Source organism: Pristis pectinata, chromosome 13 (genome assembly GCF_009764475.1).
Source record: "Pristis pectinata isolate sPriPec2 chromosome 13, sPriPec2.1.pri, whole genome shotgun sequence".
Taxonomy (NCBI): domain Eukaryota; kingdom Metazoa; phylum Chordata; class Chondrichthyes; order Rhinopristiformes; family Pristidae; genus Pristis; species Pristis pectinata.
In genome coordinates, this window is record NC_067417.1 from 31,765,194 (window position 1) to 31,778,076 (window position 12,883).

At 36.6% G+C, this 12,883-nt stretch overlaps 1 protein-coding gene across 2 annotated transcripts in view; it reads left to right on the forward strand.

The window, feature by feature from the left end:
• Nucleotides 1–12,562, forward strand: part of nkd1 (NKD inhibitor of WNT signaling pathway 1) — a 75,712-nt gene extending 63,150 nt beyond the window's left edge. The window contains exons 6-10 of one of the 2 annotated variants that reach the window (XM_052028319.1): nt 1,140–1,235; nt 5,205–5,352; nt 7,119–7,203; nt 8,451–8,581; nt 9,568–12,562. In XM_052028319.1, the coding sequence (XP_051884279.1) occupies nt 1,140–1,235; nt 5,205–5,352; nt 7,119–7,203; nt 8,451–8,581; nt 9,568–10,157 (1,050 nt within the window). In that variant the 3' untranslated portion in view covers nt 10,158–12,562. The remainder of the gene's footprint in view (nt 1–1,139; nt 1,236–5,204; nt 5,353–7,118; nt 7,204–8,450; nt 8,582–9,567) is intronic. The other variant, XM_052028320.1, reaches the window with a different exon arrangement.
• Nucleotides 12,563–12,883: the final 321 nt, after the last annotated feature.

Here is a 12,883-nt window from a genome sequence, read left to right on the forward strand (position 1 = left end):
CATTAGCGTAATGTGCTGTGGTCAGCCTTGTCGATTGCCATAGGTAGTTTAAGGAAGGTAAGCAGAGAGAGATCACTTTTGATATAGAACACAATATGTCATTTGTGATTTCGTGCAGAGCCTTTTCAGTGGTATAATGTGATCATGATTAGAGGAATTGAAACAGAAATTTCCAGGTAAAATGGGAGGTAATGACATTTCAGGAGCTTTGGAGAGGAAAGTGAAGTATGAGATGGAGTGATATTTGGTAAGGATAGACATTATGTATTCTCTAACTAGCAGAAATAGTTTCTCTCTATCTCTCCTTATTGGTTCCTCTTAATATCTCAAATACTTTCATCAACACTTAATATCATTTTTGGGAATGCCTCAGAAATCTAGATGATGGATCTTTTATATGGGTCCCTCTATCATATAAGCCATTACATTCAGGAGTGGGAGATGAGTACCAAAGTGTGCTGATTATGTGATTTTAAATAAACCTAAGTTGTTGTCTCTGGTCTAATCTAAAATATTTCTCTTCATTGTGTGCCTTTTTTTAAATATAATTCCAGCAAAAGATAGTGATTTGAGGGTAGAAATTTGTCCACAGTCACATGACTTAATCATGTAATATAGTATGTGTGAAATGTCATTCCACTGAAGTCAATTTTGGAAGTGGAGAACGCCACTATTTGAAAGTGGAGACACCACCATATTACATGTGAATTTCTACCATTTGGTTTTTCACCACACTCTATGAAATAACACATATGTTTCATCTTGATATTTGCATTATTTATATTAAATTGCTGAATATGTGATTCAGATTTCTTAAAAAATGGAATTAAGTGTATTCCTTGCAATTCATGGATACCTTGGTCAATGCAATAGATTTATTGTAAATCAGTTACTGTTAATCAGGAATCAATATATAAATTGGTTGGATAATTATTTATTGAGATTATCGTTGCAATTTATTTATTTATATGGGAAGCTATCAACTCTGTAAAGATATCTTTATTTGGCATTGATTCAAGTGAATTGTAGGACAATACCTTCTCCCAAGGTTTGAAATTTACTGAATATTGTAGTGCAGAATGTGTCAAGACTTTGTGCTGAGAGAAAGTCTGAAGTAGCCCTTAAACTGCATTTTACAGGAGTTGGAATGTGATGTGTCTGTAGAAGAAGACAACAGGCAGGAGTGGACATTCACTCTGTATGACTTCGATAACAATGGGAAAGTCACCCGTGAGGTAATCTAAACAAATGACACATCAGCTTTATATTTTGTTGTATTTCAAAAGATATTTTAAATACTTGTTTGTCTTAAAACATTTCTGTTTCAACTAAGTATGAATTGTAAAGTAGCATATTGCAATGTAAGATTGTCTTTTGATAGCTATAAAATGCATAATGAGCAGATCATTGCAGTGAATGGTTTGTTGAGTTACTGAGTACTTACATGGAGACTGGTCTGATTCAGGATAGATTGCTGTTGGTTTTCAGCTGTATTGGAGCCATTTTCATAGTGAATACAGTGCACAAAGCCTCCTAATGTTCACAAGAGGCTTTGGTTCACACAGTATTTAGTAAATATCCTCCTTTTACACTTGTTTTGTTTAACATTTATGAACATTGGAGAAGGAGTAGTACATCTACAACTTGGTCATTTCTTGTTACTCCAGGGTTTATCTATGTAACTGTTAAGTGTACTCTGATATACAATAGGTTCTTCATTTTAAAGTATTGTGAATAACGTGATCAGAGGGAAGAATAAGAAAAAATCCACATTTCCTTCTTTCATGTTATTGCAGCTAAATCGGGTTGCTTCATTAGGGAGGCAAATATGCACATATTTATTTTATTTGGAAAGTTCTGGTGGAACTCCATGTGCAGATATTTAGATTAGAAATAATTATCACCATAGCAACATTTCTGGTGAAATGGAGCAGAAATACCACTAGGCTTACCTTCTGGAGGTCATGCAACCCAGTAAAAGTGTCACAAATGGTCATAAATTTACTCAGAAATAAATTAAGTATTTAAAATAATAAATGATTTATAACAGACCTCATGATTCACGATCTGTGTCCATTCTCTGCATTATAATGACCAAGGCTGCATCTAACGTGACAGAACAGTTTGCCAATATTAATCTATGTTGTATGTAGCAAATTATCTCTGGGAACAGAGTAAGACTCTGGGGATGTCCAGATTTCTTTTAGCAAGTTGGACTCAGCTATGTTGGACCTTCCTCTGCTGCCTCTCTTGGTGCGGTGAGACTACCTACTGGAAGTTGAGAGGGCTCTTAGTAGGTTTCTATGGACACCATTGAGAAGCTGCAGCTCTAATCATGCCTAACTCATACTGGAACCAAGAGCACTGCATTGGATTGTGCAAAATTGGTTGATTAACAGTTAAATAAATAGGCTGGAGGAGTGATGTGTACATTTCCATGTAATTCAAAGATTATAGGCAAAGCACCAATGAAATAACATGTCCCTTATTTCCTACTGAGCTCCTGAAAACTGCTGTGGATAATTTTCTTTATTATTATAATAGAAAAATGGAGGGTTATGTGGGAGGGAAGGGTTAGTTAGATTTTAGAGCAGGATAAAATGTCGGCACAACATCGTGGGTCGAAGGGCCTGTTATTGTGCTGTAACGTTCTATGTTCTATGTCCTATTCCAGAACAAAGTTGTTGAATATTTTCTCAAACTTGTTTAAAATTATTTTTGAAAGGTATATGCATGACATTAGTATTTGTGATTCAAATTTGGTATTTGTAAAAGTAAATTTTATTTAAAATGCATTTAATTTAAAATGGGCATTTGATCCAAAAGATTTATCTAAATTACTGTTTTTCTTTTAACGAATACAGTACACCCCCACATTATTGGAAGCTTGCAACCCTAAAAAGAATGTCTCTATTGCAATTTTCCGTAATGTAAATCTTTGACAAAAATTGACAAAATACGTTGTTTATTTCACATTTTGTGTTCATTTAGTTTATTCCCCCACATAAATTCAGTAAGAGTGAATTTTTATTCTGTATCTCAGATTTTTTGATAGTGATTTGTGAACTCCTTAAGGATAAATTTCCATTACCTGAATGGCCATAACACTAGGACACGCCGTATTTAATTACTAAACAGATGATGGAAGAAAAAAGCTACCAAAATTAATCTGCTGGAAGAGTAATTAAGAATCAATATCAATATAGACTATTTATGAATTATTGGTAGTACTAATTTTATCAACTCCCAATAAAAGCCCTTTTACAGTACTTTGTGTTTATTAGAAGATAAATTAGCAAACATTATGGATTAAAAAATACAGGGCAATCTCACTTGTTATTCTTATTCAAAGGCCTAACTAATTTTGTTCTTGTGGTCTGTTGAGAACTATTAATTATCTTCTAATTACCTTCACTGGGACCTCAGTTAAAATAAATGGAAATCAAAATTATAAACTATCAAGTTCATGCAAAAAGTTTTGCAGCTATGTTGCTTAAAGTGATTTAAAGCTTTTAGATGCTAGAATTGTCTGGTGGTTTGTATGTGACTGCAGTGTAATTTGTAGTATAATTAAAAAGCTTGTAAATGAGGAATGTACTTAAACACAGAGGAAGGCTTGTGTCTGTATTTCTATAACATTAATAAATCAAGAGCTGATATTGTGCTGACAATGCATTAAATCTGTTCCAGCTCAGAAAGTCTTGCCCCTATCTCCCTTATAGAATGTTCTTATGGATAAGAAATTCTAAAAATTACCTTTCTCATGTTTTGGGATTATAGCTTATTGTAGAAGGATCAAAGAATTGTTCCAGTAGTATGGTTATGATACTACTTGCATTTAAAAAGAAAACGACTCCAATTCCAATCTTATGTTTGCTATTCATGGCCTGTGAAATATTTGCAGCACTTCAATCTAACTGCAGGTATTTGAAAATAGATATGGAATGAATAGCACTCATGATAGGGTTGTGCATGAGACCACATCCCCTGCTATCAGTAACAGCATTATGTGACAGATCTAGTGCTGCCAATCTTCTCATGATCAATCATTTCAATAAATATTCAGCTGCAGATCTTTAATTCTGCTTGAGGGCAGAGATTCATATAGCAGATTGCTATGTGAAAGTTTTGTTTTAATTATGATATTGGCTCCAGAACTGTGAGACCTGCAGCTTCCAATCTGAAAATGTAGTAGAAGGGAATGTTTCAATGATTTTACAAAATCTGTTTGTTATACCCAAGCAAAATTTTGTCCCACTATACATAAGTTTTTTGCCAACTGCTTTTAGAATGTCTAAAATCTTGTGCTCCCTATCTTCTTGTCTTTATTTAGCTTTTCCTTTGTGGTTTTTTCTCCTTTCCCATCGTTGACCACCTTTCCTCAGATTGGTATATGGTTCCACAGTTGAAAGAGCTCCACGTATCACACAAAAATTACTGTTACATTGTGAATGTGGTTAGTCACTGCCAGTACACGACAGGGAATTCGGATCCTACTTTCACCAAGGGGGATTCATTTGGTAGTTCTGTGTAGCAATGTGAAAAATAGTTTTTGAAGGACTTCCCTGATTGTTCTTCAAACAGGTTTCTGATTTTGCGACATTTGGCAACCGGAGAATTTTGTGCCTAATTTGATTTGCTGCCATCATCTATCATCCATCACTGTGGGATGAGATTTACATTATTGACCTACTAGTAGCCCAACCACAGCACCTCTCCAGCAATGGATTCTCTTTTTCTCTGCAACTTTAATGCAATATAATCGGTAATAATATCTACTTGCATGTGCTTTCAATGAAGCAGTTTTTGACCTTGAAATGAGTTTATGTGATATCAGCATGTTATGACCATGCTCATAAAAGATTCTTTTTTAATTGACAATCTCCTTCAAAGTGGCCAATATGAAAAAAAGTTGGAATCCTTCCATGCGAAATAAGGAGATTGAATTCATCCTATCATACTATTTTGTCAGGTTTCACAATGTCTATATTTGTAATATCCCAAATATGTAGCCATAACACATGTAATCATGATCCTTTTTTTTTCTGTGTACCAATTTTAACAAATTCTTAAATGTACTGTTTGTTAAGCTACAAAAACTAATATGCATAGGAAAATATCTGGAAATTAGTTTATATGATACTGTAATTTGGGCAACCTAACTGATAAGAATACTAAAGTGTTTTTGTTTAATACTTTTTCAGGATATCACTAGTCTTCTGCACACTATCTATGAAGTAGTAGATGCATCTGTGAACCACTCTCCAAGTAGCAGTAAAACACTGCGGGTAAAGCTGACTGTGACACCTGATGCAAACCAGAAGAAGAAAGGCAATCAAACATGCCAGGCCGGTAAGCGAAAGACTTTTATACCAGACGAAATCATGTAATTGTAAATGATGCAAAAACAGAAATGCTGGAAACATTTAATATGTCAGGCAGCATGTGTGCAGAGAGTAACGAGAGTTGTATAAAATCATGAGGGGCACAGACTGGGTGAATGCACACCCAGGGAAAGGGAATCAAAGACTAGAGGGCATAGGTGTAAGATGAGAGGGGAAAGATTTAAAAGAGAACTGAGGGGCAACTCTTTCACACATTCGGTGGTCCATATATGAAATGAGCTGCCAAAGGAAGTGGTTGAGGCAGATCCAATAACAACATTTAAAAGATATTTGGACAGGTACATGGATAGGAAGGGTTTAGAGGGATATGGGCCAAATGCAGGCAAATGTGACTAGCTTAGATGGGTATCTTGTTCGGCATGGACGAGTTGGGCTTAAGGGCCTGTTTCCATGCTGTATTACTCTATCACTATTTCAATATTAAAATTTCAGGTTGTAGGTCCTTCTGACCTGCTGGGTGTTTCCAACATTTACTGTTTTACTTCAAATTCTTATTTCAGATTTCCAACATCTGAAGTTTTTTGATTTTCGTTAATTGTACATGGTGGTAGGTATAAAGATCTCTGTCATTTTTGGTAAACCAAAAAATCACTTTAATTAGTCAGAACTTTGTGAAGATTGAGATTTCTGACATTTTAAACAATGCACTGAGGTTTGAGGTCCAACATATGTGTCCCTGATATAACTCTGTGTGTGTGTGTGTGTGTGTGTGTGTGTGTGTGTGTGTGTGTGTGTGTGTGTGTGTGTGTGTGTGTGTGCGCATGTGTGTATGTATGTGTGTGTGCGCAGGTGGGTGGTGTGCAACCAAAAGTTTGCACCCTTGAATTTCTCCCCATTGATGTTTAAAAAAAGATTTATTTAATCAATCAAAGTAGGAGATTGGGAAATGTGTACGATTAAATTAACTGACTATGAAATTGCAAGGGATATTGATAGAATAGAAAGTAGCTTTCTTACTATGTATGTTTGTAGCAAGCATAATACTACACTTGTATTATTGAAGAACAGCATCATGTGAAAAATAGGGGGAAAATGCTGAAAAGGAGAGTTTGTGTTATTCTTTTCAGGTATTAACTGTATTCCCTTTCCAGTAATTGGAAGTAGGACTAATGTATTTGCATTGCAGAGAAAACTAAAGATTGTAGACATAGTCAACCCTTGATTATTTGCTAGTGTACAGGCACAGATGGAATGCATCCAACAGCACTTAAGGAAACGAGAGTGGAAGTTTAGGGAATTGTGGCTGATTTTTCTTTTTGAAGCTCATTAAGAGAAGAGGTACGAGAAGATTGGAAAATAGCTTATGTTCCATTTCTTGGAAGAAAGGCAAGAAATCTGACCTCTAGATTTATAGGCCTATCAACTTGGTAGGAAATGCATTGGAGTCTATTATAAAGGAAGCCATTTAAATGCACTTAATGAGTAACAGCAATGACTTTGAACAGGAGGTCATTTTGTGCAAATAAAATTCCTTTGAAGGCATAACTGAATTAGTTTAAAATATTTATATACTTGATATTTATCAAACCTGTATGATATATTGCAATAGTGGAGTAGATAACTAACTGGTTCAAATTTATGGCATGCCTCTAAGCCTCTGTTCCACTTTAACAGCAGTACTTTCAGTTTTAATTTTGAATTGTGTTGCTTGTGAGAATCTGTACAACTCAGAACTGAAAAAATTAATGTACTTAGTTTTCTCCTCCGTCTTAGATGTTAGCAGTCCATGGCAAAAGGCTGATAATAAATGTGTGGAGGAGTCAAAGAATACAGAGAAGAAAACTCGCACTCTTCTCAGGTAAGAAATAAACTAAAGTTCTGAATCTTTTCCAAGAACACAAGTGCCAATTTGATTCTTCCAGTGTGTTAAAGTGACTGAAATTTTACGGTATCCTGTCCTTAAAACTTAACTATTAAAGGGTTCAGTAATCTTTTTCCCACATCTTGCTGTAAGTCATCTTAGCCTAGAGATTAGATCACGTAAAGCCGCACAATTGGAAAGGAACTTGCCATAGAGTGAAATGTGTTACTGGACATTTCCAGGTCATTCTGCAGCACTTTAGAAATGTGACTGGGCACTTCCCAGTGGGAGTAGTGTTCACCTGAATGACTTGATTTCCAGATCAGAAATGCATCAAATGATGTCTTTCCCTATGCGGCGCTCCTTTGGAGCAATGAAGGAAAAATTAGTCCATGTTGTTCTTGGAAGAACTGTCGTTGGGCAGAGCCAGTATGATTAGGCTTACATAAGCACAGCACGGGAATGGGACCCCACTGTGGCAAATCCCAAACTTACCTTCTGTCCTTTACACCCACCTTCACTGTATCCATCATACCCTTCTACCAATACCCCACCATCCCTGACACTTCTGGCTGATTGACCCAGCCCTCTCCTTGTATGCCCAAAAGACTCTTTCCCCCTCATCAAGCTAATAATTTTTTTCTCTCCCTACAGTCCCCCCCCTTGCCCCCACTCCTTCTGCCTCTCTCCCCAACACCTTACCTGATCATCATCCACCCGCCCACTATCCCATCCTCCCCAAGCCCCAATTCAGATCAACGACCCACACCCCAGACTCCAATCCTGACCTCTGACCAACATGCCTGCCCTAAAACTCTGGTCACTCTATATGATTGCAAATGAGAGTTGACCCATTTCCCTTGGGTCTCTATCATTGCCATCTGTCTCTCACTGCTGACACAGCTTCATTCTTGGGTGGCACATCTCCAGTCATGGGGAAATGCAACACCCATTCCCTGAGGGCTTGGAAGCTGCTGAAGCTCGCAATGGCAATCCCATAACTGGAATGACTCCTGGTGTGGCCTGCAGTAACCATATTGTCACCATGGTTTCTAGATACATTATTTTACAGGGTTATATTGTTCCAAAGAACACCACTTCCTCACAATTTACCGGGAGTGTATCCTAAACCTAACTGTGTATGTTAGGGCTTCAAGTAGAACTTACTGCTGCTGCATTTTGATTGGATGCAAAAAGTTGGGTCTCATCTGGACTATTCATAAATAACTTCCTCTTTTTCTCAGACGTCACAATAGTGATCAGCATCCTCAGCAGAATAACTGCCATCAACACTGTGTTGATGAGAACACAGAAAGGAGAAACCACTATCTTGACCTGGCAGGGATAGAAAACTACACCTCAAAATTTGGACCAGGTACATTGGAACAGTCCAGTCCCTGAATTATTTTTGCATGTGATAGTGTCGCTCTTTCTTCTCTCGTTTACATTAATTGCTTTTTATATATCGTCTTCCCGCTCCATATAGAAGTATGGTTCCACTTACAAAGTTAGGGTTAATTTAAGAAAATTAAACAGAGAGTGAATATTTGGAATTTTCTTCAGCTAGGCCAATGGAGGTAGAGACTTCATTAAGGTTGCTGTCTGGTGGCAAAGCTAGATGCATTCTTTGAAAGAGTAGGTTTTAATGATCAGATGTCAGCCAATGGGATTCATCAGCTGTTCCTGATTAGGCAAATGTCTATTCCATTTCAATCAAAGTCATTAATCTTTCTGTGGCTGATTTCTGTCACTAAATGGGCATCCGTTTACAACTCTGCTGCTTTTTTAGTGCAAGGAGGACAGAGTGGCCTGAAATAAACTGTTTGGGACAGCTGTGAATGCAGAGAGAGTCCTGGAAAATCAGCAGCCCATGTTATTTCTCCATCTTTAGCCAGGTCTCCATTCTACTCTTTCTCTCTGCTTTGTCGCTCATTTTCAGCAGCAAAGTCCCGGAGTTAAACTTAGGACCTTCCTAACTTATGTGGCACTATTTTGAAGTGCAAATGATTGGTAACATTTAAACAAGAAGATAAATTATTTGTTTGGTGATATTGAATATTTAGAGATAGGACATGGAAGCAAATCTCTGTTACAGTTTGGATATACTGACAGGAGGCATCAGAGTGAGGAATGTACTCTGTAGATTGCCTACTCTTTGTCATCAGCACTGGAAATTACTAAGAATGCCTCCAAGAAAAGGGTTCCAGAGAAATACTCATCAGAAGGTTTGGAATAAACCAGATGAGAAAAAAAACTGAAAGCCGAACGCACACTAAAATTAAAAGAAATTTCATTTCAAAGCTGATGCAAGTTCAACAACTTTACTTGAGATACAGACTAATGCAACTGTTTATCTCACAGGTTCACCTCCTGTGGCTTCTAGAAAAGAAAATCATGTGAAGATTTCTCATCAAGCCAGATCCCGTTCCCATGAACCTGAAGTCATGCACAGTCACCACAGGAGGTCTCAAACCATAGATCCGGGATATAGTCATCTTAGCCATTCTTCATACAACAGGGTGATTGAATTGCAGCAAAGACTACGCAATCAGGACATTGGCAAGCACTTAATTAAATCTCCCAAAGCTCTGAGGAAAGATATGATGGCTTCAGGAGCAGCTGGGAAGGTTGGAAAGAACAAGCCCTCGCAGAGTCCCTATATACCAATGACCTCTACTCCTCTGGCAGCAGGCCCAAATATTCCATGTCTACCCATGCAACTCAGTCAACAGCATCAACAGAGCCATAAGAAACACAAGCAGAGGGTTAAGGATAGCCACCAATTGTATAAAGCCTTCCAGCCCTCTTCAAGAGTGGTAGAACAGGAACATGTGAGGGATTTGCCTTCTCTTCTGCTGTATGAAGGGCATGTTGGTCGGATTGTTCAGAGACATGAACACCATCACCACCATGAACATCATCACCACTACCATCATTTCTACCAGACATGAGCAGAGCACTACAGGGTATTCAACAGGAACTTAAAACCACAGTATCCAATTTGAAGAGAGATTTCTGACTGGATTTTGTGACCACTGATCTATACAGTATTGTTAATGTTAATTATAAAATGAGCAGTTCATTACTTTGACAGTGAAAGCTAATGACATGAAGTGAAACTAAAAGACTATTGAACAGCTGGCTACCTCTAGTTTTAATTCAGATTTTATTTTCTTTAACCAATTAAATGAGTCACAGGGGGTTTTATTGTTCTGAATACTTGTAACCTTTTCATTTTGTCCAGACTTTCTGTGATTTATTTTATGTATTAAGATTCACATTAACCACACTTGCCAACTCTTCAGTTAATATAAAACTGTACTGTTAATTCTTCTTTGCGGACTCAAATTTTTGTTTCAACCTTTTGAGAGGAAGCCTGAAGAAAGGGAGCTGAAGCACTGCTAGGTGTTCTGAGGCATTGGCGCCATTACTGATGCAAATTTTCTTAGTTTATTTGGTTGCTTACATTCAGTGATTTCTGAAATATTATTAATTTGAATGTTTTGCAGTTGAACTTGCATTTGAGTTCTTTTGGAATATCCAAGACAGTGGCGTATCTCCCAGATTAACTTTATTCTAACTGTATATTTGCATTGAGTGTATTGACTAACCAGTACTGTGGATATAATTTCCAAACTTCCTCTACCAGTAAGTTTACGTTATTACCATCAAATATTGGGTGATATCACTTGTATGTGTTTGACATGGTGCAAAGTGCAAAGTATAAGAAGTGCGTACGTATACAAGTAAATCCTAATATTGTTCTCAATTCTGTCAAGCTGGTGCCATCAACTGGAGAAACTCTAGGTAACCATGGTGGTAGACCCTGTATGATGTGACTAAGTAACACAGAAGGTTGGACACCCTTTACACATTTCAGAGAAGTTGGCAAGTATATAATCTATCTCAGGTGCATTTTCTCTTAAAACTGTGGTTTGAATAATTTTTTTTGGAAATACGTCTGTTCTGTTGATGGTAGACTTCTTTGAGAAAGATGGGACATAATATAGTGTATCCATTACTCTTTTTGAAGTTGTCTCTGAAAGTTATTGAAATAGCATTGGAGTTAATCAGGGGAAGATATCTTACCCACAGCGGTGACATGCTGGATTCTGTCAGGAGTTGGATGTGATGAGTCTATTGCACAAATGGAAGGAGGTCTGGAGTGAAAGAGATATCCTGCTTATTCTATGGTTGGCATTTTGAGCTCTATTACAAAGGAATTCTAAAACACTACATGCTGCTGCTAATGTTCAAGTGTTCAGCCCTATTCACTCAGCAATAAATATATCACTGCAAATGATCATTTGAACTCTAGGAATAAGACATTAATAAACTTTGGTTGTTACCAGGTGGGAAATGTGAGGAAAAAAAAATCTGATTTGACCTTTTTTCTCAGTGAAAGTTCTGCTGATCTTGCTCACGGTTTTGCATTTAAAATTGTCATGTATCTAACTGTAATGAGAAGCAAATTGTAAAATCTATTGCATTAATTAGTATGATCAAAGCTCTTTGCTTTTAAGTCATGTAGTAAACTTTCACTGCTGGAAGGTCATGATATATTTCTGTTTATCAGGAGGGCTGGCTTTGTTGCTGTCTGTTCAGACAAATGTTTCAAAGTTATCAAGAGATACATTGCTGTGTGAATTGGACTTTATCTCCCATTTGTGAAAACATATGGGCACGAAAGGACAATGCCTTGGACAGTTGTATCATTGCTCATGGACCATAGAAGAAAATGTTTAAGATTGTACTGTTTTATATACAACATCAATCTTGAAGAAAACATTATAAGTGCATTTTCAGGATTCTTTTCAGATTTATGAAGAAATTAGAGGCCACAAACATGTTTCATTTATTTGGGCTTAGACAGAGTTGAACCTTGTTAGGTATGTTAAGAATGCTGCTTGTTTAGCAGTCTTTCCCTTCTAAATATACTTTGTATTTATGGAATATATATTGGACTGAAAATCACACGTCTGCTGCGCATATTGGCTTTTTGTGTCCTAGTGTTTTAATTATTAGTAATCCTGTGTTATCAAAGTTTAATGCAATCATGACTCCATCATTAATATATCTTACACGTTTGTGTACATTCCCAATGTATAATGTTTTCTGACAGCCATGTATAAGAACAGTATTTAAATTTAAATCTGTATTGAGTACATATTGTACCATTCAGTTGTAAATCTACTTGTGTAACACAGTTCATAATGTTCCCTTCTGAAAGCACGTTTTTTTGCAGTATCCTTAATTGAATATATCTTCCAGTATTTTGTATAGTATATATAGATGGTTTTGACTAAATGCTTTATTTATTTAATAGTAAAACTGTGCCAACAGAAACCCCTTTTCATTAAAGGTAAACTAGTCAATTATATTAAAAGAAACCTGTGTCCTTGAGACTAATTATTTTACCAAGTTCATTAGTACTTCACTTTAGGAACTAGTAATTTCTGATCTGTTTCCCTGTGTTTTTGACAAAAATGCAAATTCTCACTAATATTATATTCTGTGTACTTCAAGAGACACCATCAGTATTGTATGCACAGTCAGGATTAGAGAGTTGCATTATTCATCAAGATAAAAAAAGTAGAAAACCTGGAGGGAGGGAATGTAATTTAGTTAAAAATAAACTAAATAATTAAGATTACTAAGAACTGAGTAACCACGCTTA